Below are 26,925 nucleotides of genomic sequence, written 5' to 3'. Positions count from 1 at the left end.
GACTTTTCGGTCGCTTGCGACGCGCTACTACTCTACCTACAAAATTCTTTCTATTTTTATATTTATTACGATATATTGTTTGTTTCTCCAAAACGCCAGGCTGAAAAATAATATCAATCTACAACAGACGTTTATTTCAAATGATATTGGTGTGAAACAATCAAGTATTTTACACAAATCAGAAATATGGTCAGAAGCTTAAGGAAATAACAATATTTTGGGCAGGGCGGAATAGATAGGTAGGTACCTACGTCAGTAACTGGTTATTGAATGAAGGATATCTTATTGTTAATATTGAAGAATTAACAATTCTTTCACAGTATCGGAAAACATTAAATCCGGCGGATTATATTTCAGATTTCTGTTTTTGTTAGGTGTAAATCGCCTACCTACTCGTGCCTCATGTTACATTATTTCAAATAATTTGTTTATCGTTGTTTTTTTTTATTTTCTCATCCAAAATAGCCTTCAATGATAATACCTATTAGTGGTAAAATATAAAATACTGAAATAACACGTCGACTTCGAATCGTACGAAACCTTTTTAGAACGCGTAGTAGGCTGTTTTAATTGAGGTTCGGCCGAGTCTACTTTCTCGTAGGGTGGGTAAGGTAGAGCTGTTCAACAACTACACAACGGTATAATACAAAATTCAGTGCATTCTGGTACAATGGTTATTCTTTCCGAATGTTGTATCCTTATCCTTACAATTCTATTGTATCAGAAGCTATGAGATGTTCTCGTAACGAACAAGTGCGATTGTTTTTAAGTTCCTGAGATTTCACATTTTGTTAATATCGGAGGTGTTTTGAAATTTTTTATCGTAGGAATTTTACAATTGTTTGATTTTCAAACAATGTAAGTGGTAGGGTCGAATATTGACGATCGAGAATGATGCGAATATGAACTGATTTTTTAGGTTTCCTATTTTATAGATGTAGATAGAATAGGTTCAGTAGATAGTAAGGTACGAAGGTAAGAATGACTTGATTTTTCTAAACCTATTTTATAAAATATCAGATCTGTGTTCCTGTTCTAATGTCGGATCATTATTTGAAGAAAAATAATGTTCTTGGAGTTTTTACTGTCGTAGGCTAAATATAGAAGGAAATCGGATATTTCACAATTTTATTAAATCGTCTCTTTAGTCAGGTATATAGTACCTATATACCTATAAAAATATTCTGAAAAATCCAAACTGATTTATTACGTAGGTACTTATCTACCAAAGTTATCGTTTTTCTAGTTATTCGGTTCCATATCTGCAAACATTTTTTTTATACTTTGAGATTTCAAGTGGTAAAAAATTAAAAAAATTGTGCTGTTGAAAACGTAGGAACATACATGAGAAAGCCGACACAAAATGGCCGACGTCATTGATTACGTGAAACTTTTCCTTCATTATAGATTGTAGGTGGATATTGGAAATGTTCTTATTTTGATTAGGTATATTAATTTTCATTTGAACTGACAACTTGTAGGTGTGAAATAATTGCGAGACGAGGTTGTCCTCTAAATCACTTACTATTGACGTGAATTGACGACTAGGTAATACCAAATTTTCTGCGTTATACCTATAAAATAAAAAAACAAGTTCAAGTTGAAAATTAGCATAAGTTGTGCTAACAAAGAATACGAGTTATGAATGTGAATATTATATTGCGAATGGCAGAAGCAAGAAGCAAAAGTAAAGTCGGAATTCCGAATCTCTAGTATGTACTGTGCAAGCTGTTGACTCGTCTGTTCATTCGGCAGGCATCGTGTATAAGATGTCGGATCCGAAGCTACCTTCTACGCAGTGTTGCCGTATGCAAACCATAGTTACGGAAATGTTTCTGAAAAAAAAATTATCACATGGCATTTGGATGTGTGAAGTTCTTGGAAAACTAAAACTTTCTAGGGTGTTTTCAGGAACTACTGCTATATAGTGGTAATAATCACATAGGTTTTGTGAACTGATAGTGGTTTGAAGTAACTTCTACAACCGAACATACAGTTGTATAGATTTGGGAAAAAATATGACATTCATTCCTACTGTAATCGCAGTAACAAAATTATGAATATATTGAGAAAAAAATCAGTAGAAACATACTTGCATAAGCATAAAGTATTATTTTCTGTTTTCGGGATATTTTAAAAAGGAAAATTTGATATGCTTCTCTCAATTCCTACACTCTATTAAGTTTTATAAAACCTATGATACATTTTTCATGTACCTACTCTTGAGAATAACAAAATAATGTTCTCATCAATAATTATGTTTTCTCCGTTTTGCTCAATTCCTGAACCACTGAAGTTATCAAAAAGTGGGGACTAGCAACCCTTTTTGTTGATTTTTAGGAAAAGGAGTATTAAATTCTTTTTATATGTTGTTCGGGAAATTTGTAAAAATTTCGTAATAGTTTTACCGGGAAAGAAAGGTTTTTCTCTTTCTACTTCTCTATCTCTATATAAAAAAATTTGGGAATTTTACCTAAAGAAAGGGAGAAAGCAATTGATTTCAAAATTAACTCTACAAAGATCCATAGATCGTGCAAAGAAGTAACTTTCAGACACAAACTGGAAGTAAAAGCCCTCTCGAAACTACTCATTTCATATAAACATTGAATCTCACGAAAGAAAAAATACTTTCGGAACAATTACTAATATGATATACAAAAGAGGTAAAATTTCACTTATTCGGAGCACTATGATCCTCAATGACGAACATTAGATATTTCGGAATAAGACACTCGCCTATTGCCTCATTTATTTATTCCCATTTTATCATTTTGATAATTTTAAAACTCTGAATAGTTATTTGGAAGTTAAATGATCTATGAAAACTGGAAGGATATGACAACGCTGCCAAAATTTCTCCATGGAGATGAGAAATGGCGTCGATTAACTATTTCCTTGATGCGCAGTGGCGGTAGCGCAGTGCAAACTAGAGTGCCGACGTGGCAGATAGAACAAGACAAACGTTTCCTTCATCCATAATTTTTACACTAGCGCCACCATATATTCAATATTTCGTCTTCAGCAAACTTCTTTTCGTCATTATACGTAAATGGACAAGTGCAAAATTAGTTTGGTTACTGGTCGAAAGATGTCGGTACCGATATGCATATATTGTTAAATATTTTTGCTGAGTGTTTACAATTTTTTTATTTTTACTTCCATCACAAAGATGAACAGAAATTATTGTGTTTCATGTATATTGTAACCATTGTCTGATTAGACAATGTAACTATTTCTTGCCGAGTTGTTGTGACATCTTACGGTAAACTATTGCATTCTACTAAAATGTTTGTGAAACTGTGAAGCAGATGACATGTGGTCATTTAAAAAAAAAATGGGATTCATATTGGCAACAGAAGATATCTCTTTATGAAATTCATTAAATTATTTACAGGATGTCAAAATTTCAAAACTGAAAGTAATTTTCCGAAGTTTCAATCAAAACCCATCCACATCCAAGTGAGGATCATAAGATTTATGGAAATCAACCTGATGATCAATTTCTAGATTCATAGCACTAGAAGAAAAATGAATGAACACTGTATAGGTACTCATTGTGAAATAATTAATACAAATTGAATCAATCCCACAGTACAATTCTGTTATATGAATGAAAAAGGTATATATACAAAAAACAATATATATGCTACCTGTTTCTAATTTCAAGGAATATATTGCTTATTCATACAAAAGCGAATCTCTAGCAGAAAGTCCTCTGAAAAAAGGCCCGAAAAACAGGCAATGTTGAACAATGATCCTCATTGATGGCATTGTAAAGTAATTTGTGATGAAACAGATTCTAACCTTCATTATTGTAAAAGGTGCAATACCCCACACTCACCTATCGTTTAATCTCTGAAGAAACGAAACGTACACACCTCACTGATTTGGTAGATACAATCAATGTTTTGAAGAAAGTCGTAGTAACTACTTTTGGGCTGGGAACAATTCAAGTTATGTCGCAAATAGTTCTCTAAGGAGTTATGCTATTTGACAAAAAACTGACTTGAAATAATTAGCAACATTCTCTATGATGCAACAGACAACCTGAATATGATGAATAGTACATATAATAGTATAGTACGCACCTAGGCGAGGATGCTTTTCACCGGTGATGGGTATACGATTTTTTCTCACAGAGGGATGAAGAGTTTGATCCTATTGAGTAACGTACGTTATCATACGTATGCTATCGAAAAAATAGATCAAAGAATTTGCGTCAAATGTTCTGTTAAACAGTTGAAATGCTGACAGTGTCATACGATGATTGTAGTCTTGAGTCAGAAAAATAAGTACAAGAGGTACAAGTTTTTCACAGAAGGTTGAGAAAGTGTGAATGACGACCTTACCCTTGGAAGCTCCAGATCATCAATAACCGATGAAAATGTTGAGAAAGCGAAGAATATTGTTATGGAGAATAGTTAAATGATCATTATGGAAGTTGCTGAGGATGTCAGCGTATTGGTTGGCTCATGCCACGCAATTTTTTCGGAAAATTTGGGCATTAAGCGTGTGGCAGAGTAGTTTGTTCCAAAATTGCTGAATTTTGACCAAAAACGGCGATCCAGATTTGCTTAAAAGGGTCGTAACTGGTACTAATCATGGGTATATGATTATGACATCGCAACCAAAGTCCTATCGTCCCAATGGAAGAGCCCATATGAAAGCAAAGACCAAAAAAACCACGCCAAGTTCAATCACATGTCAAGGCTTTGCTCACTGTTTTCTTCGATTACCATGGCGTAATGCATCAGAAGTTCTTGCCACATGGTCCTATAGGCATACACTTAATAAGAATTATTACCTTGAAATTATGCACTGCTTATGACAAGCAAAACGAAGAATTAGTCCGGTATTGTGAAAAAACGATTTATGGCTTTTGCATCACAATAATGCATCTGCTCACTCGTCATTGCTTGTTTGTATTTTTTTGTGAAAAAACTTCACTGTAAGCATGCCTCAGCCACCGTATTCACCAGATTTCGCCCCCTGCAATTCTATCCTGTTCCCAAGATTGAGGGACACATGAAAAAATGGCGTTTTGCGAAGATTGAGGAGATAAAAACTGAATCACTGAGAGCTCAGGGACATAACAAAAAGGGCATATCAGAACTGCTTTGAGGATTGGGAAAAACGCTGGCAGAAGCGTATTATGCCTGAGGGAGATTCCTTTGAGAGGGATAAAATATAAATTGATGAATAAATGAATACTTTTAATAAAATGGAAATTCATCTTACTTTTTGAACAGACAGCTTATATTAAAAAACGTCATTTCCAAATATCTCTCAATTTGTTCCTTTCAATATCAAATACATTTTTGCTATTTCAGAACTACAAAATGAAACACACGTTGATATACATAAGTGTTTTATTAGATCTTGACGCAGCAAACAAATTGTCAGAGACAAATCGAGGTACATAAAAACAGTTACATAAGTTGTACAAAAGAACACTTAATCATTATAAGGTACTTAAACGATAATAAAGCATCTTTAGAACAAGAAAGAAAAGGGGTGATGTTAGTCTTCTAAAAACATCTAGAAAGTGTTGAAACCACATCGATTCAGAAAATATTCAAAGTTTTGCAAATCACTGGAAGGTTTTGTGGTAATTAATCCATTAATATTTTTAAACCAATCAATTTGCAATGCTATTTTGTTGATTCGTCCCCAGACAACACAAGGACATTCAATTCATGTCCACATAATATCTTATGAACGTCCAAAATATGTCAATCTGGACATCTATAAGATATCGCACACTTTTTTATATATTATGGATATTGACAGGATATCCATCAAACAATATTCATACCAAGTTTAAAAAATCTGTTTAAAATCTGTTTTTTCCGTTAACCAGCTGTCGCACCCCTACGAACGACAACCCTCAGAAGTCGAAACTGGGGGATATCTTATGGATATCTATTTCATATCCAAGGATATTCTTACCAGAATTAGACATGAATTAGATATCTGTGAGTTTCACGACTTTGTCTGGGTTGATTTGATGGGGTTTTGTATCTAGAAGTGAAGGATCCTAGGGATAGACATAGTTTTGAAAAGTGAGAAAGTTTATGTACACCTACAAGATACATTCATACTAAACTTTAGTAATACATATTTCAGTTGTACAAACTTAAAAAATATTTGAACAAAGTAAAAATAAAGAATCTATAACAATATCTGCACAAACTAGGTTGTTTTTTCTAAATAGAAAAAATTAAACCCTAATAAATACTTTGTTATATACACTTAGTAAATAATTAAATTTTCTGAAACAGAATTTTTGGGGAATGTTAACTTTGGTATAATTATGTTGGTAAAGTTTGTATTCAATAATATACAGAATCATTACACATTAATAAATATTTAAAAACTAAAAATAAAATCCTCAAAGAAACATACATTTATAAAAATATAAAAATATCACAAAACAAAAAGAAATATTCGAGTTGAGAATTATGTGATGTGAAACTCTTTCAACGATTAATGTGGAGCGTGCAAACATCTATTTGACATTTTTCACATTGATCTAAACTATTTCATTATGGTTTTGAAAACGAAATTTAATCATTACCCAGGAAAGAATTGAACTGAAAAATAATTCTTAAAATGGAAACTGAAAAGCCTAAAACTTTAAAACTACTACAAACATAAAGCTTTTAGCTAGATATTGTAAACTAGTTTACATTGGAGATCTGTCACCATTGGGACTGTAATCTTTCAACAATTCGCGCAACCTTGAAATTTCCTTTGTCGCAACTGCTAAATCGCCTTGGAGACACAATTCCTTTTCTCTTAGTCTTTTGATGTCCCGTTGACAACTCTGAAACAAATGAATACTGTTAACATGCATGTTGCTCAATATGTTTCTCAATTCAAAACGGTGTTTTGCACATGTTGATAGATGGTGGTGCAAGAAATAAATTTAGCAGCAAAGTAGCGTTAACCACTGTAATAACCAACTTAGTGAATATCAACTTGCAGGCGAGTACCAAGCCTAGATGTGCAGATGGAAAGTGGAGAGATGACAGAGAGGTATAGACAAACAATATTGTTATTTAAATACAATATAATGCATACATTTTTGAACCTAAGAGATATCGGTAGTGATTGAGTTGAAGGTATCAAGTTAAAATTGAGCTAAAGCTATTTTCCGTATTTTTTGGCCGAGGTCTGCGTGGTCAAAGACGATGAAATAACAGTTAAAGTGCTCAAGTTCTCAACGCAGAAAGTACAATGTTGGAATTTGTCTCCAGTTATATATGATCATCGGTCGGCGTGGCTTCGTTTCTCTCGATTGGATTGTATGACCTTGTTTGTGTATAATTGACTACACTCTATGTTGAAATTACTAGAATTTAATGCAGGTAATAAAGTGTAATTGCTCGTTTTGAATTTTAATTTTGAAATGTTTCCAACTTACATACTATATCATATTATAACCAGGACTGTACAATTTCTAGTCTATGCTACAGTACTATCACTAACCAAGTCACTAGTATTTAAATCAGACACAACATTTCCATTTGATTTGATTATATCTTTCATAATTACTTCATGACTTGGTTCTTTACTCAGATACAACTCTTTGTTTGTAATGTGATTTCCATTACAGATAAAGAAATTTTCGAAAAAGTTGTCTGCATATGACTCTACTTTTCCCAAACATGTTCTATTGGATACAAATCTGGGCAAACTGCACCTGCAAGTTAAAATTTGCTAAGCTGTATTTGAAATTGCCCACCAAATACCTAAACTTGTTAGTTATATTTTTCAGATAGGCATTCCATTTTACATGACTGTCAAGCATTTTACCGAGATATTTGACTATGTTGAAGTACTTCAACTGTATAACATTATTTTCCAGAGTAGTAAGTAGATGAGTTTCGTGAATGAAACTTTTTTTTCAGATTTGAAATTAATAGTTCACTACTGAAATATTCCATAAAGTGTATCTATGATTTTTTGTTTCAGGAATCTTCAGTTTCTATCTTCCAAAAAAAAGTGTAATCAGCAAAGCCTGTAACTTCTACAGAAATAGGTGGGTCAAACAGGGAGTTAATGTAAAGAATAAACAAATTAGGACCCAAAACGAAAGTTCTCTCACTGCTCATTTCATTTCCTATTTTGACACACTGTTTTCTATTACTCAGATAGCTTCTCATCAGTTGATGTGGAATATCTCAATCTGGGTTCAAGGCAATGGTAACTTCTGGCTCACTGTTGATTTTTTCAATATCAGTGTGAAAAAAATTGATGGTCTGAATTTCGTGTAGCTGACATAGCTAATTGGCACTGATATACATATTTCAATTTATAAGCATAAGATATGCTTGTGCTGTGATTATTTTGTTCCTCTAACTGACAATTAAAAACATATCCTGCACATTCAATTGAATCACCACTTCGTATTTACCATAAATCAAACAGTCTGGATGCAAGGAAGCAAATATATCACCAAATAAATCAGTTGAAAATGTCGAGTATTAAAGTTCAATTTTCAAAAATAAAATTCCTAATAATAATTTTGAATTCACCGAGTTTTTTTATCATCTGAATATCGTGAGCTAGAATATTATACAGCTTTGGACAATAATAAAACAGAAACTTTTGAGTGTGCGTTTTTTTGAGAAATGAGATCCGCATAGATCTCATTTCCGTTCTTGGCTGTGCATGCTCAAATTTATGTTTATTAATAAAAATCCAGGTAAGGCAATGATAAGTATATAGTATATCGGACGTTGAGAAGCTTCAAATCTTTATATAGTTTTTCAGAAAGAAAGAAGAAAGAAAGACATGTATTTTGGGTTGTCTGAAGTCGATTTAGGGAATTATTGAACATGCTACCCCTTACTTCAATACAATAAGTCCTTATTGATTCAGCTAGAGAGTGATAGATGATCATGTGGTTTTTGTTTTCTAGGGTGTTCCTCAAAGCATAAAACTGTCTAATAAACATTTATGAAAAATGAATTAGAGGTAAATAATATCAGATTATAAGATAATAGACTGAACTGTCAGTACACCAAAGATTCCGAATCCTTCACTACAATTTGAAGGAAACGTAAGTATGAAGAACTGTGACAAAATTGAATATTTATTAGTTGTGAAGAAATAAGACATTTGTGAGAAGCAGGATATATTTGAAAATGATTATTGATACTGATGAGCTATTGTTTTCCCCATTGAATATTTTATTAATACTAATGTGACGACGACTCATGATATTCCATCAACAGAAATGTAAATTGAAGAAGTGTTTTGTGTATAGTTTAAGCAAAGAAAATATTCAAAAACTCACCACATTCTGCCTCAACAAATCCAACTTGTCGCACTTCAACTGCACCACTTCCTGCATCAGGGTCTCTACACTAGGCCCCGCTGTGCTTCCCGGTCTGTCCTGGCAAACACTGCAAGCTTTTGCCGCAGTCTCTGCGCTCGACATACTCTCCAGCCCTGTGTCGCTGTCAATGTACCCCCCTCCAAGGTGCTCAAGGTCTTCGCTAGTCAAGGAAGAATCGTCACTGGCTTCAGAGAGAGCTGGCCTGGCGTTTGCATGTGCCGTCAGGTCGGGAGAGGAGGTCATGGAGGAGTTGGGGCTTCCGCTCTTTTTGCTGTTGGATATCACCGAACTCTTGGATCTTCCACTCTGAAATTAGTTCATATTGAAAATATTTACTTGATGAATTCATGGATAGATTTTTTCCCTACTATCAGTGACCATAGTGCTGTATTAATAATTTAAAAAGTATTACTCCAGTTTCTAAGAAATGGTGAGCTCATTTTTGTATTTTTTACGCTAACTTTCCGAATATGACGCATTTTTGTAGGTTGTCATAGTTGTTGTACTAAAATGTGGAAAATTTGGTCTAGTACAAAAAGTAACTAGTCAGCCTGATATCATCAAAGATCTGCTTACTAGAAATTTCAAGCGTCTCCTAATATTAGAGAATAATGAGTCAAAAATGCTACCTTCTTAGAATTGCTTCCAAATAAGTCCACAGAAGTATAAGAAAATAGTTACAAACGTTTTATAGAATTGTAAAAAATGCAGAACACGGTTGTTATAATTTCAAAACATATTGATTGCTTATTCAATTTATTCTATGTTAAAAGCAACAAAGAATGTTATCAAATGTTATCAAAATCAACGAAATTAAAAAAAATCTCATTGGTATAGACCCAAAAAATCAAACACATCAACGAAAATCGATTCCTTAGCGAAGCACCTGACAAAGTTTTTGATGACCAAGTAAAATTTTCCAAGTAAAAACTTCGATTTTTGTAATTGATGTTTTGCCCAGAGTGCCATAGGCTAGTGTTATAGTCCAATATGACAGAGATAGCAATCGAAGTAAACCAGTGAAATAACTCTAGTAGTTGAGAGAGTGAAGTAATAATGAAGTACTGTTGTTCATAAGTTGTATTTAATTTATCATTGAATAAAGTCATAAATTTTAATTGTGTGCCACTTACTGACGAACTTATTATTTTATTGAAAACACCAATGCAGGTATGGCTACCTCCATGATGGCATTATGGCATTAGTAATAGCTTTGTAAACATACAGTTTTGTAACCGAAACGAAAAATATGCAGCTGACATAAGTCAAAGCAGCATCTTTCAGTATTTTAGCTACAGCATACTGCAAAACTTATTTGCTATCTGTAATATAACCTCAACCCAATTCGCAGCTGGTGTGATGGGTCTGGCATATTCCATCTCAATAATGAATGCCTGAAATTGTATATTCTCTAAAGGTTATATGACAATTTTATTGTCATGGACACTACAGAAACTTGAAAGTGTAATGTGCATGCCCATTTCATGAGAGATTACTGGTGATAGTTATCTCTAGCATAGATGGAATACCAATACCAGATATATTTTCATGAGTGCAATGAACTCTGTCATAATACTGGATCCCCATTCACCAATCGTTACTAGTTCCTCATCTTCACTAGGTCCTCGCTGGATAGAATTTCATATGATCAGAAAGTAGGAAGTACAGTTAATGTCTGCAAATATACTTGTTGATAGCTGGGTAATTTCTGAGATGAGATTTTCAGTTGCTGCATTGTCTCACTGTATGTGTTCTGTTTAATTCATTCTTTGTTGTTAAGACTTGGTGCCCAATCAATCTGGTATGAATGTGTATTTAGGTCAGTCTTTGGTGAAGGTGTCAAGTCATCTGTTTCGTTACCGATTATTTATTTAATGTGCCTGTTTTCATGATTAACAATTGAAAAGTTACATCGAAACCATTTGGCTCATTGTTGGTTGCATACATCTAGTTTTTCTCAAATCTTCAATCAAATACTTTATGACATCTATTTTTTTAAACTCACCGAAGGAGTAGACTCCGAAATGGTAGGCTGACTTCCCTTCTTGGACAGCCTATCATGCCCATTGGCATTCAAGTTGTTATCAACGCTTTGGCTGGCCTTCACCCTGGCGCTCCAGACTTTCTTCACGCTATCGATGAATCTCGACCCGGGTCCAGAATCGCTCTTCGGCGTACCCGGAGCCAGATTGGCGTTGCCTCCCAAGAATTCAGTCGTCTTCTGCTTGAGTTGGTCGGTGAGGTTCTGTAAGAGAGAGGTACGAGTGCGCAGACCCAGTTTGGCGAACTTGTCAGCTTTGTAGCAAGCGTTCTCCGCGTTGATAAGCTTCGTTAGCAGAAACTCCTTGAATTCGGCTCCGTGTCTGAAAATGGCGGGAGTGGGCAGAGTAGGTCCGAAGAAGGGAACGTCGTCGCGTGCTGTCACACTAACCTTGTACCTTAAAAAAAGAAATAATATGAGTATGAATATGTCTCAGTTTTTGTATTTTCCGATTCAGCAGGACCTGTATGTGAACACATTCATATGACTGACGATTTTGCATTTCCTACAGTCACTATAACCAAATCTGAAAAGATAATTGTTGAAAAGACAAAATGAAAATGATTGAAAAGGTTCCTAATAAAGATAGTCACAATTTGGAGAAAATCAAAGCTACACAATGACATCAATTCATCAATTTAAGCGTAAACACTACTAAATCAATTTCAAAGTCGCAGATCCTAGAGAGGAAATTATTGTCACCCGGTATGATCAATCTATAATAATATTATAAATGTTAGTTTGTGAGGATGGATAAATGTATGTATGTTTGTAGCTCTTTCACGCCAAAACGACTGAACGGATTTAGATGAAACTTTACATAAATACAGTTTATATATCAGAATGACTTATAGGCTACAACTTACAAAGGTTTCGTGTAATTTTGGTCATAATTCAACGATAAGTATCAAGTGAGTTCGAAAAATTCTTGCTTATACCATTGGAGTTACATGCAGATAATGTAGCGTAATATTTTTTATCTTAAATAGTTCTAAATAAAAGTCCGCGATAGCATATATCTACCTCTTATGTGGTAGCCACTATATGCAAAATACTGAGCCATAAATACAAATAAATTGGATACTTTTTTAATAATGCATATTCTTATAAAAACTGATACAATTGTAGTTTTAAATATTTAATATAGTTAAACTTTGTCTTTTACACTAAGTAATTTGGACGAATGATTTAAAAGTTATCACGATAAGATTAACTTGGCGCATCGCAGTAAGCCATTACGCGTCGCGTCTACTGTGAGACGACGGGGGACGATGCGCGTTTGTAGAGGGGAGGTCAAGCAATGAAGCGCCATCGCCAAGAACGCGGGCAGACGCGTGAGGGCAGACGTCGTTGACGGTTGTGTTAGTTTTGCGAATTTCTTTTTAGGTAACATAATTCAATTCTCGAAGCTATTCATTATTTAATGCAGTTGGAATATTTTTTTAGTTATTGTATTTTTAAAGTAAAAATATAAATAACTAGCTGTTACCCGCTCTTATATTAACTTACAGCCGAAGCTACTGAACCTAGAATCTTGAAATATGCAGGTAGGTTCTTTGTATAGCGTGAACAAGGATCACGAAAGGGAATTGGGAATTTCCACCCCAAGGAAAAAAAATAGGGGTTCAAAGATTGTATTGAATTTCGAAAGTTTTAAAGTTGGAAACCCGAAGATTTGGGTAAATAAAAATTTTGTAACTATTTATTTAAAATGGTTTGTCACGAAATTTGATGTGACAAACCAAATAATACGCGGGCAAGACCACTGAATGAACTTTTCAAAAATCCCGCATCTGGTTGAGATGAGGATATATTCCGACGACAGTTGCAACTGTGAAGATACAGACCTGGACGCCTTACTGCAAATACCTCAACAGCATAGGAGCAATTACAAAATTTACTGCGGAAAAGGAAACCTGGACAGCATCAGGATATATATTTAAGAAAAAAAGTACATGAGAGTCTTAAACATAACATTAAATGATCCGAGGTAGACGTTGTTCACAAGGAGAAAAACTTATTCAAGATGAAGTTTAAGGAAACGTCGTATATATCATACATCACCACACTCACTCAACCAAATGGAAATCTGAAAAGTGGAACTAGAAAAAGCGTGAGATTCGGAATATGGCAGCGTCATAAAAAAAACCTGATAAGAAAAACTTTTTTTATAAAAATAAGGATGGACAGGTGTTGATTGTCTATCATTTCGAAGATGACCTAATTGAAAGTAATTTAACCTCTGTTATTCATTAATTATTTACTGATTATACAACAATGCAGAGCTACCCTGGAGCCGCCACTAACCCACATGAAGTCTAGTGTTTTCAATTTTCTTAGTTGTACGCCTTCTCGGATACAAGAGGAACACGGAAAAAGTAATAAATCACCGCAAAGTGCAATTTGTAACGTAATAAACCGAAACATTTTTACCGTGGACGCTGGGGTTAGTAAGAGCTAGAATTATAATTTTATGGGCGTGCATAATTTAGAACGCCAACCGATTTCATCTAGTATGCGTCCGTTGGCGTAAATGGCGACGTAGTGGCTGCACGCCGAGCCGTCATCAGTTTTCCTTCCTATTGGCCTGTTTTCCACGGAAAAAGTTCGTTATTGATATTTGGTTGGGCAAACGAAACCCAATTGATTGAATGCCAGAAAAAATTGATGGCCCAATTTCCGATAAAGAAACTAATTTCAAGGAATAGACACGAACATCGGACATATAAATCATTTTTACTAATTCTTTGTTATTATTTCAAACTGAAAAATATCTGAATGAAGAGTTATACTCACAAAGTAATTAAGTATTCAGTACTATGCTTCATTTGATATTTATTGTACATACATCCAAAAAACACAAATTGATTTTTCTCATTCCCAAGCTGGCAACCCGACTAAAAAATGAAATAAAAGTAGCCGTAGATTTCTGTATTAGATTTTACTTGGATCTGTCAATTGCAATAACTACAGAAGATGTTCCAGAGTATCAACGAAATATAATATATAATAAATTAATAAAAGTTAACAGATTATCTATCGAGTCAAGACGAGAAGAAACCCTGCCTGGTGATACACATTGTAAAAAAGGGAATTATAAAACAACCTATGCAATACAACCGTGTTACATGCTATTAGTTACTTTCATTAAATAATCTGTACATAACCCAATATTGGGCGAGATCTAAAAGTCCTTCTTTGATACCCTTTCGTTTACGTGTCTCCTGCACAGTATCTGGCAGGATCCAGATTCCATTGGATTACTTGGCAACACCTTCCAATGATCGAACACAGACCGAGGGAAAGCTTGGCCATTATATTCTCAAATATAGTGTTGGAACGCAGATCGGCAGTGAAACCGAATGATTCGTTGACAGGCAGGTATGCTTTAATCAAGAACATGGGGGTTCCGGCGATTTGGGATTCTTCAAATATGTGACCACGTCTTTTGTGCAATACTCCGTAGATTCCTCCGACAGCAACTACAGGGCACATAATTTCACACTTGTAGATAGGTCCATCAACCTAGGAGAAACAGTCAACAGACAGATGCAAGCTGCAAGGTGACGTCATAAATGTTGAACCTAACGAAACGCAAATTCTCTTCAGACAACACACCTTCCTTGGTGGCCCATTGGAATTCAGCGACAATCAAAATAATACTAGATCTGTGACATTTGAGTAAGATAGAGCATTGGCTTATAAAGTTTTTCATTGAAATCCTTTCCTTACAACTCTGGTGTCACCAACAATACAAGTGGATAAATGGTGTCATGTGTATAATTGTAAAACAGTGATCAGTTTTGTTTCTGTTCTGTACTTGTAGTACAGAACATCATCTTTGTGGAAGTATAAACAAAATAATTTGTTGATTGATTTACCGATAATTCTCCATTTCTTTGCAAGTTTCAGATCTTAGAGAAAGCTGTGCATGGACACTCGCTCACTGAATAATCCTTTTCGCATTGATGAACAGTTATCTTTTACATTTCTGTGAAAGAATATTCCAATAGATGGATGTTATAGCGAACATACTATCATTTGTGACTATGATTCCTTATGAAAATATTCCTAGTTACTTTAATTCTGACGTTCAAATTGTGACACTAGATGTCGCCCATCCATATATTGAAATATCATTCAGCAGATTTTCGTAATTTGAAAAAAATCTTCGTATATTGATTGAAATAACAACAATCCCTTTTTTAGAGCTGTGCTTTTTTTCTAGTTGACCTTTGCTTGCAAAGGTACGGCATAAGGTAATTGAGAAAAATCTGAAATCGATAAGTGCATTATTGAAAGTTCCTTTAGCACGCAAAATCCGTTTAATAATGTAATGCAGGTCAGAAAATCCGCAGTTATAGTGCTTACATAATGAAGGATAGTCAGAGTGATTCAATAAGTAATTTGCGCAATTTTAAGGAGTTGATTTGTTATTCATTTCTTGATACAAATGAATTTATTTGTGAATTAATTAATGAAAATCCTTTCATACTCTCGAATTCTCTTAATAAGAGAAACTACTTCCTATCCAGTCGGATCGGTTACGAGTTACAAAAGAGTGTTTTTAATTTTAATTATTGCTCTGGAAGTATTGTTTTTTTCAAAAGAAGAGCATAAACAGTTTTCACGCGATCATAAAACTTGAAACCGTCCTGTCTCTTTTGTGTTAATTTCACAACATGGTTTCTAAATGTAATTAAAATGAAGGAGTGCAAAATGGTTCGATATCAAATATATACAGTTAGGGACGATTAACGAATGCACATGCTTTTATATACCATCCTTTTCTTCTACAATTGAAAAAGGAAGATAAAACAGTTGACGCTTGCGTTTAATCAGAGTGAACGAGCTCTTCTTTGGATGATACATACCTACCCCAGTACATCGAAGAGAGATGGCTGAACAAATGTATATCGTCGGCAATTTCTGTGATTTGTGAACATGATGTTTTTCATTCAAACGTTTCTAAGGGTTCACTTCTTTTATACTCCATCAAAGGTTGTCTTCGCACCTAATTTGTAGGCATTTATTATTTCAAAGTAAGTGAATTTCATGTCCTTATTATACATTCTAACCTCAATTGGAAATGGCCCTGTCTAATGTTCCGCATACTGGTAAATTTAAATTACCAGATATTGGAGTTGAATAATGATTTTCGCATAAAAATCGTAACACGGGGCTTACACAATTAGTGAATTTCAAAAATGGAAGCAATTGTTCATTAAACGGTTAGCTTGTTTGGCCATATCGTTTCGTTATAACCATTTTGTACCAGTTCGTGCACTAATGCTGAATGCATAAATTGGTGACGTGCATGCATCCGACGACTCGACTGTATTTGCTTGACAATGCGTATAAATCAATTGTTTTGAAGTATGCCTGAAACTAGAGTGCCTTTTATTATAAATGTACTTACTATTAAATGTGAAATGCCCGCAGATTATTTGTTGTGACTACAACCATTTTTTTAGTATAAAAGACTCAATACTGTATTCACAATTAACAACATTAAACTGTCAACGATGGTTAATTTGGACTTCGACTCACGTTTATATAGCTATCTCTCTTCGAGGTACCAAGAGTCCAAACAAGACCGATCTGAGTAAACGCAAACGTTAACTGTTTTGTCTCTGTTGTACACTTATAGTAGAAAAGGATGCTACATAAAAGTAAGTGTTTGATCGCGATTGATGACGCATATTATGTAGCTAATGATTTGTTGCTCTAAGAGTATAGCTGGGACAATGAAAGAATATACGTACGTCGCCAATTTGTACATCCGATATAAGATGGAATTGACCGATACTCGATGAAAATCCATAACTAACGCAAAAAACACTTCATTGTGACATTTTCACTAAACAGTTTTACAAAAACGTAACACGTGTTTCGCCATACACTGACTTCTTCAGATGTGTCTTTACTCAAGAAGAAGCCATTGTATGGCGAAACACGTATTTCTTTTTTGTAAATCTGTTTAGTGAAAATCTCACAATAAAGTGTTTTTTGAACACGTTCATCCGATATAAGTCGACAAACTGATGAAAAGAAAACGATAACTATCCTATCTTGATATCTTGCTTATCTGCCCAAAAATAAGTTAACTGGAAACAGACACTTACCTAGTGTTCGGGGTGTTTGGATCGATGACTTGCACCGCGATGAAGGTGTGCAAGAAGTGCGATGCAATCATGTCCGGTGTGAACGTTGTGTTTTCCTCTTGGAAAACAATCGCCACAATGTCGTTGCCGATGTGCCTCTTCCTCTGCAGTTGTTGTGGGTCGTTCTCCGTGTACGGCAGGAGGGTCGAAACGTGGAACATTATTTCGCGTTCCTTGAATACCTCGTAGACGGCCGTGTCGCCGGTGTGGCCGTTCTGGATATCGAGGCCACCTCTGTATCTGAACAAAAAAATAATTGGTTGTTGAAATACGGTTGTCAACGGTTCTTGTGGTATGTCACCACCTAAAGACGATTATAATCGTCTGAATAATAATAAATAATATGAAAATAAACTTTATTTTCCTCTCTGACAAATGAATTTTGTATAGGAATCGTCAATTGCAAATATATAATTTTCAAGATAAACTTAAACTAGAAATAGAACATCCACGATTGTGGATACTAACAATCAAAACTTCGTGAATTAACTTGGCTTGAAATCTTTTAATTTCAATTTCTTTTTTAATATTCAATTTTCAATAGTTGATTGAATTTTATTTTATTCATTTTATAGAGAGATTTTGGTACTTTTGGTTGATGCATTGTTGTGGATAACTAGTTATTTGGATAATCAAAGACAGAAATTGAAACTGAATATCATCACATCTGATGTAGTTGATAGTTGCCGATGATGAAATCTGATTGATAAACTTTTATTCATATATAGATAGAGGTTATTTGCTGAGAACCATTTGTTTAGATTTTCAAAAAAACATTTGATTTCCAGTATTGAATCCTCTCGATCATATACTATTTTTAATGTGTCATCCTCATACATCATAACAGAAGTTGCAGAAGTTGAAGTGTCCAAGTCATTATTATATAATACAAACAATATAGGTCCCAGTACCGATCCTTGAGGAACTCAGCAACATACTGTTTTTTACAAGACAGATATTCTGCTACACAGTTTACAGGAACGCCTCGAATACCATAACGAGAAAGTTTATCTAAGACAATGTTACGGAGAATGTCATGTTAATTTTTAGAGGTATTACTCTGGATGATTCTGAGAAGAATATCATCATATTTCATATCTTAAAAGGCATCCTTTATAATACAAAAGGGGCTTGAAATTTTTATACTTTTTGGAATTTCATTTTACGCCCAATATATGTCTGAAGCTATCAAGTTCAAACTTGGCACATAAACTTCTGCATGCCGGCATGACGTCATCCTCTTTTCCAGTGAAAATTGAAAATATCTCAGGTATGTCTAATTTAATCAGGTAAGCGGTGCAGGTATATGATACATTGAAAATAATTTTCACAGAAAGTATTGAAAATTTTAATAAAAATTGAAGATGACAACAATTGTTCAATAAAAAAAAATTATTTATGCGAGAGTTCCATATTGTTGTTACTGACCGTATAAATAAATATAAGCATAAAAAACTTTTGAGATTGTTTTTTATCAAATAATATACTACAACATGGAATACTTGACATAAATACTAGATTTTTCACTTTTTAACCAACTAAATTATGTATGCCTAGGAAACAGCAACTTGAAAATGATTCATTACTCCGCTGCTCAAGGGAATAGGCTATGAATCAAAACTCATAGCTTTTCAAAGATAATTTAATCTGCTCTTCAAATTCCGAATTCTTTTATCCAGTTTATAGAACTTATAGAAAATATCGTTTCTCTATATTTTCTTATTACATTGCTGTAGAACAAAGGTAAGCTCTATAATTACACCCGATGGGCCTTCTGTGAGATGGAAAGATATGAGCGACTGTAGAAGCAGCCCGATAGATTATCTCAGGCTCATGGTTATTGCTGAAAGATCTCAGTTTGATATTGTCCTCGGGCTTTTTTCGGATTGACCCATGTATCAGCACATAATTTATTGATTTTATCTTTTCAAGAAGCATTACATTACACATATCTGGATCTTCACTATCAGTTGGATGCTTTCAAACCGTTTGGTGTGAATAATCGAAAGTAGATAGCATATTTTTCAAAATTCGATGGTGTGAAAGACGAATTTAATTTTTTACAGATATGAATTGTTTGATTCTGGAGATATATCTTCGCGATACTTTCATTTATAATAATAATAATACATTTATTATTTCCAATATATAAAATAATACAGAATAAGTTTTCAATACAAAAATATCTAATGAAGGTAAATCAAAGAAGAACCGTTAAGAATCTGCAGCCAATTCTTCCACAGTCTCCTTCAGAAGCCAATATATACATACACAAGGAAAGAAAAATAAACTATACATTTTCGAACTCTAATGAAATATTTTGTTCTCCACCCATGATCGATAAGTAGAATTTCCTAATCATAATCAAATGGTACAGGCAAACTATTGTTGACTAAATAAGACTCGTTTATACCTAAATTCAAATGCATCAACGAACAGTTAGTTTTTGAAATAAGCATTTTTAAATGGTGACAATATGAGGCTAACAATTATAGAAGTTTACGCCGCTGACACCAAAAAAATTCGAAATATTAAGTACATGAATATATTATAAAATTATTGACATATTGCACATGTTGTCAATCAAAGTTTTTGGACCTTTTTCCAATAGATTCGTTTATTGAAGTGATAACTTCTTATGGGTGGGTAAACCGCTTGGTAACATAACGCGTAACGGCGCCAGTATGTCTGGTTTCCCTTTCTTCTCAACCTAAGTCTGCGGGTACGAAAATCGCGACGGAAAAGTATCTCGCGTGGGTACGAAACTTCGGTCGGTCAGTCGTGCTGGAATAGTGTTGTGATCAATATGTCACGTCATCGTAACACAAGTTTACGCCGAACTATTGGAGCCAAGTCTACTAATAAGAACAGAGTTATTGTTACCTAGATATGGAGATGATATCATCAGCAATATCATTTATGAATGGAAGATATGCCAAAGTTTGATAACTTTTTCAGCAACTGTTGATGTTGCACGCGATCAACCTCTAGGGATCACCTACGTTGTCTAACATACTTACTGTCAGATTACTGACGGTGTCATCTGAATCATCATATGAAGAGACTGTCGAAAGATGATGAAACAGCAGAGCATATACTCTGAATATGCCCCGTCACATCAGGTTCTCAGAGTGTCACTCTTGCAAGCTGACCTAAAAGATCACTCACCAAATAAGCTAATATGTGATCGATGTGACCGATAGTGAGCCTTGCAGTTCGGAGGGTCGAATAAACTATGGGTATGGACTACCTACCTACATAACTATATAGTAACTTGCTTCATGGACAGAAAATATCAAGACATCACTACCAATTTCGTTGGATCCTCAAGTTATTTCAATCACGCAATCGTTGTAAAACAAGCATGAGAACCAACCTACCCTTTGTGATCCTTGAGCTGTATCCTCTGCCCCAGCAGCGATAGAAAATCGTCAAAAGCCGGCGTAGTGACGTTATTGCAGAACAATTCCTCCTCGTCCATCTGTCCGAATCGCTGATACAGGACGCCGAACTTGAAATCCTTGACCAGAACGTGTTCGTCGTATTCGGTGATGAGCTGGGAGGCTTGGGGATGGAGGACAGGTACGAAGTTTTTGACGTTGAGTTGTTCGTTGAGGATGCACGCCATCTTGGCGGGCGAGGGACTGGGATCCAGGCACGAGGAGGGTACGATCTCGTGCATGGTGCCTGTGCAAAGCCGGAGCAGGATGCGGGTGTGTTCTTGGTTGGCGACGTTCTCCGTTTTGATGGAGAGCAGCACGGGACCCAGTTGATCGTCTTGGCCGATGAGGGTCGAGTGTTCCTGAAACAATTGAAATAATAAGAATAATAATAATAACTATTTATTTTCCCAAGAAACATACAATGTTTATAGCACAAAAAAAACAATTCAAAAAATAACTATAACATAACAAAGTATGAATAGAGCACAAAAAAAATAAATAAGAACTAAAATTTGAAAAAGTATAAATATATTTATATACACACATATACACATATATACACATACATAGACCTATATACACATACACATATATACATACATACATGTTTAAATATGATTATCAACATAAACATAAACGCACTTATCGGATAATATATCTGTACAAACAGTAAATAGTTTTTCAAATTAATCCGGAATTTTTGTTTATTATTTTTTTTAAGCATTCGGTATTTGTTTTCATCGGAGAATACTGAGGATGTATAAACCTCTAGCCACTCACGCCAGCGAAACGCCGGGAAGACATTCCAAAAATCGACGGCCTTCAAAACCTAAAAATAGTGACATTAAAAATCTCGGACGCGGAAGCCTCAACCATTTTATCGCAATAAATAATATGGAAAACACAAAGCAGGGCTCAATTCGCTTAACCAATAATTCTATGTTACTGTACGTTAGTTTAATATTCGATATATATTTCTTCGGCACACGCATGATGATTCACGTGTTTTTCTCTAGTTTCAGTGCGAAGTCCAGGTAATATCCTAGATTTTTTGAGACATTTGTCAGGTTTAGGACTTTCAATCTCACCAAATCCAAATATTTTTTAGTAGTAGTCGGCCAAAAAACAATACCTAGTAATTTATCAGGGTTAATTTCAAAGCAGTATTTTTTGATATTTATGCCAATGATGAAGTCATAAAATAAGTTTTGATACTAGGTGTTTGCATGAAATATGAAGTAATAGTGATTATACCATTATGTTTCTATTTCTACAGTACAATTCTTCTCCCCAAAGTTTTTGCAAATATTCTATATTATTGTTGTTGTTTTGGGATAATTCAGGTGCATTTTTATCCGCTAGATATGACTCTTTATGATCTACGTGTACCATTGCGGAGAATGAATTAATGAAGGCTTTTTTCTCACGTTAAATAACGAAATTTCTGTCCTCAGCTTTCGCACTGACCTCTACCGAAACGTGACAGCAAAATGACACGAAGGAACGCATATGACACGTTGCCAAACCGTTTCCAAGATAAGAAACAAATGAACGAACGTGCCCGAAACCCTAAAACGCTTACTTTATGACGGACACACAATAGGCTAGGCCGGAGCACATTTTTTTTCGAAACTTTCTCGCCCACTCCCCCGCCTTGTAACCGTCCTTATTTTCGAATCGTTATTATATTCCTTCTCCTGTCTACTGTTGTTAGAACATAATGGACCAAAGGAGGTCACCGTATGTTTGCAGTACGGAGGTTCTTTGCCTCATTCACTATTCAGTTTCGTTAGATCTCCTCCTTCTCGAGGCATTCTTATTCACGTCACGATGTGCACTCGTATACGGGGTGGAAGTTGTGTCGGGGAAGGAACTACTCGTCCCACGGACTCGTAGTTGATAAATAACAAGTATTGTAGGTGAATTTTTGAACCAATAAGGCAAATTATACTTCGTCCTTATACTATATGTGCTGAAAAGTTTCGGGCCTAACACTCAGATGGCGCTAGTCTAATTGAATTCACCGCTTTTTCAGTTAGTACTAACCTTCAAAAGAAAGCTGCTGAAATTTCATGATTCTCTACTCATAAGTTTGTGAGTTATTCTGTTAAGATTTTAATTTTACACTGCTTCTTGATATAAAAAAAAATATACCTTTCAAGCGAAGCAATGGCTTGAAAAGTGCTACATGGATTCCGCTCCATCAGAAACAACAATCAAACGTTGGTTTGCTGACTTCAAACGTGGTCGTAGAGACACCGATGATGTAGAACGCAGTGGACGTGCAAATGAGGCAGTAACACCAGTAAAATCCACAAAATCGTTTTGAATGATCGAAAAGTGAAGTTGCGTGAGTTAGCTGACATTGTAAAGGTATCAAAAGAACATGTTTGCTTTATAATGAGTGATTTTTTTGCTGGTATCTTTTTGGCAACACTGTTTTTGACAGATCACGCGTGAATCGTGTCTTGTGTCATTGTGAAACTTGTTCAGTTTAGTTTATAATTTAACCATAAATCGAATTTCGAATGAACAACACTTGCAAATTATTGAATTTCATTATGTCTCGGTGAAGAAAGTGCATAGTGCACTTCTTCCAATTTATGGGCAGTTTTGTCGGCCTACTGAGAGAGATATTCGGAAGCTTGTGACTGAATTTTGAACCCAGTTTACATTATTGGACATTAAACCACCAACACGCATACATAGAGTGAGGACCGAAGAAAATATTGCGGCTGTATCCGCCAGTGTTCGTGATGACCGTGAAATGTCGATTCGCCGCGGTTCGCAGCAATTGGGCCTCTGTTACTACACTACGTGGAAAATTTTGCGAAAGGATTTGGGTGTTGAACCTTATAAGTTACAGTTGGTGCAAGAATTGAAGTCGCACGAATTCCCACAATGTCTAACATTTGGTGAATGGGCGCTGGCAAAGTTGGAGGAAGATCCACATTTATATCGAAAAATTGTGTTCAGAGACGAGGCTCATTTCTGGTTGAATGGATACGTTAACAAGCAAAATTGCCACATCTAGAGTGAAGACCAGCCACAAGCATTGCAAGAGCATGCATCCCGAAAAAGTCACTGTTTGGTGTGGATTGGGGAAAGATGATGGCCTCGGTATTTTGGGTTGTTTTTGTTGTGTAATATTCATCGACTATTTCAGGAAGGGAAATACCATCAACAGTGAATATTATATAGTGTTATTGGATCGTTTGAAGGCCGAAATTGCAGAGAAACGACCGCATATGGCAAAGAAAAACAATTCGTTTCATTAAGACAACGTACAATGTTACAAGTCAATCAAAACAATGTATGAATTGAACTTTGAATTGGTCCCACATCCATCGTATTTGCCAGATTTGGCTCCTACCGATTACTGGCTGTTCGGAGACCGGTGAGAGATTTCCCTCGAATGAAGAGTTTACTGCTAAAACTGAGGCCTATTTTGAGGCAAAAAATAAATCTTTCTACGCATTTTTTTTCTTAGGCCCAGGACTTTTCAGCCTATGTGTTAGTAAATGAATCGAAAAGTTTTCATATAAAAGTGTATAATTACAAATTCTTATTGCAAAGCGCGTTCGACTTTCGTCATCATCAGTGCTCGCCTGAAAAAAAGAGATCCAATTGGAAAGAAAGTTTTTTGTGAAATTATTGTTTTTTAAATTTTGAGGTTATAAATTTAGGAAAAATTATTGATGATTATTACAGTTGTAAGATTTGATTTATATAAACTAATCAGCTTAATAACCAACGAAATACATGCTAGGGATTGAGGCCATGTGGTTCGGTCAAAGTATGATATGAATGAAGGGTAACTTGCGACAGAATGTGTCAAGTGTCATGTTGAAAGCAGTGGTACCAACTTGAGAAGTGATCCACTTTGGATTTAATTTTTTTTTTGTTGTGAAGCCAATATAGAATTATATATTTCAATAATACATTTTTTTTTCAATAACAATTCATAATCCTTTTATTTAGAGGAAGGAAATCTCTGTATACGTTTACTTGAGTATTCAAGCAGTGATCATTGTTACAAAGTTCTTTGAAAATCTCCAGCTTTTCAAACAAATCCAGTCTGAGGAAATTTTCATTGTCAATTTTATGTAAAATTTTGGAAGTTCTATTGGGGCTAAAGTTATGGTTGTGAAATTTAATATGGTTGCCAAATGCAGATTTTTCAGGGTTTTTTAGATGTTCATTAATACGAGTGATGAGAGGTCTACAAGTTCTACCAATGTAAGATGCAGAGCAATAAGAGCAATCAAGCTTATAGACTCCACTTCTATGTAACCTGCTAATTTTGTCTTTGGAATTTACTAGAAAGTTGTTTGAGTTATTGTGAGATTCAAATGAAATTTTTGTACTTTTTTGTACTAGTATTTTCTATGTTCACTGAGGATACACTACAAAAACATACAAAAACTAGTCACAATAAAGAAATAGCGTGGAAAATAGACAAAAGTGTGTTTTTGTAGTGTATCCTCAGTGAACATGAATTTCCACAAAATAAACAAGCCGTCAATCAAAGAAGTATTTTCTATGAATTTGGAAAAAACAGTACACATCTGTATCTGTAGAGTTAGAAGGGTGAATGTAGGCCAACAGCACTTAGGCCACATGTAACCTATTGTACATCCTAGGTCATCGTCCATCCTGGACGAAGGAAGGTGGACGGGTCGCTGGGAGACATCTCCTTTATATCGGCAGGTGTAGGCCAAGACTCGCCGGACACACACTTTCTTATTGACGATAACTCCGGACACTCGCATAGGACACGTCTGACAGTTTCATCTTCCTGTTCACACATCCTGCATAGAAGTGTGTCCACTAGCCCCATATTATGGAGGTGTTTCCTTAGTTGACATTAGCCAATCAGAAATTCTACTGATAAGCGTATATTTGTCCCGGTCATCGCTAGATATTTCTTCGGCGCCAGCTTCCCAGGGTCGCTCAGAGTGATCCTGGCAATATTGCATCCTTTGATTTCATCCCATCTCTTCAGGGATTGAGCATGGGTGTAACGTTTGTCTAGTTCCGCAATCGTAGAAGTAATCAGGCCGTAGGTGCCTCTGATAACAGTACACACACATTTTGATCAAAGTAAAGAAAAATAGTTCACAGAAGGTGAACTAACCAAGGTGGTTGAGTTGAAGGTCATGTGTTAGTGGTTGATAAATAACATCGTAACAAAACGCAGGCCCCTTTCATGTTCAATATTGAGTTCTTCAGACGATCCCAGTTTCTCACCCGTTATCGTGTTATATGGTGATTTATTGAAATCATCTCCGCAGTGAATTCCTACCCATGCACCGGCCACAGTTTCAACCGGCAATTTCCTAGAGTATAATCAACGATTCATTAGCATACGGGGTACGGCCTCAATATTGAAATACGTTTGATCAATCGGCATTCGATATGAACCCCAATTATTCATCGTTGGTGGTTGTATTCAGGTAGAGTGAATGGCAATTAGCACTCAGGGTGGAAAGCTTTTTGTTGAATTAATGCTATTCATGAAGTTGATAAGAACACTATGGATTCGCTTACGAATGTGTGGAATCGCTAACCTTAACCCATAAGAAAAATGAGAAATAAAACTTTCTATGTTTTTTAAAACTTTTATTAGTAACTGATGTTGCGTCAGTTACAAACAATTACAATAAACTGAGTATAAATCATAATGTTACCCTTTATATATCTACTGTAGGTAATAATAGAGGTCCTCAACCTAATAGAGTACTCAATTAAGTTGAGGACCTCTATTATTTTATTTCTCTACCTTTCTAAATTCTGTTGACTTCTGTTGACTGTGCGGACCATGAAAGTGAGTGCAAGAAATTGATAGGTTACCAATCAATTTTTGGTTCCTATAGAACGTTTACTTGATATTTATTTATTTAGCGTATGACTTATTCACATCACAAAAGT

General features: G+C 35.1%; 1 protein-coding gene and 2 long non-coding RNA genes across 10 annotated transcripts in view; 2 read left to right on the top strand and 1 right to left on the bottom strand.

The window, feature by feature from the left end:
* The first annotated feature begins 66 nt into the window (after positions 1–66).
* LOC111505571 (uncharacterized) lies at positions 67–9,588 on the top strand. The gene is made up of 2 exons (XR_012467416.1): positions 67–975; positions 6,988–9,588. It is a non-coding gene; the product is annotated as an uncharacterized lncRNA (long non-coding RNA).
* LOC141485756 (uncharacterized) lies at positions 1,831–5,511 on the top strand. Its single transcript, XR_012467424.1, has 2 exons — positions 1,831–3,262; positions 3,395–5,511. It is a non-coding gene; the product is annotated as an uncharacterized lncRNA (long non-coding RNA).
* The window catches only part of LOC111505570 (Rap GTPase activating protein 1), a 923,489-nt gene continuing 901,915 nt past the window's right edge, over positions 5,352–26,925 (bottom strand). For all 8 annotated transcript variants that reach the window (XM_074183125.1, XM_074183137.1, XM_074183140.1 and 5 more), the window contains 5 exons: positions 20,932–21,353; positions 17,513–17,791; positions 11,352–11,784; positions 9,305–9,652; positions 5,352–6,826 (listed from right to left, as the gene is read on the bottom strand). In XM_074183125.1, coding sequence (XP_074039226.1) covers positions 6,686–6,826; positions 9,305–9,652; positions 11,352–11,784; positions 17,513–17,791; positions 20,932–21,353 — 1,623 coding nt within the window. In that variant the 3' untranslated portion in view covers positions 5,352–6,685. The remainder of the gene's footprint in view (positions 6,827–9,304; positions 9,653–11,351; positions 11,785–17,512; positions 17,792–20,931; positions 21,354–26,925) is intronic.

Source organism: Leptinotarsa decemlineata, unplaced genomic scaffold, assembly GCF_025532065.1.
Source record: "Leptinotarsa decemlineata unplaced genomic scaffold, Ldec_3_MD MMD2_P_RNA_scaffold_2, whole genome shotgun sequence".
Lineage (NCBI taxonomy): Eukaryota > Metazoa > Arthropoda > Insecta > Coleoptera > Chrysomelidae > Leptinotarsa > Leptinotarsa decemlineata.
The sequence above is the reverse complement of the archived record's forward strand: the minus strand, read 5'-3'. Positions and strand labels throughout refer to the sequence as shown.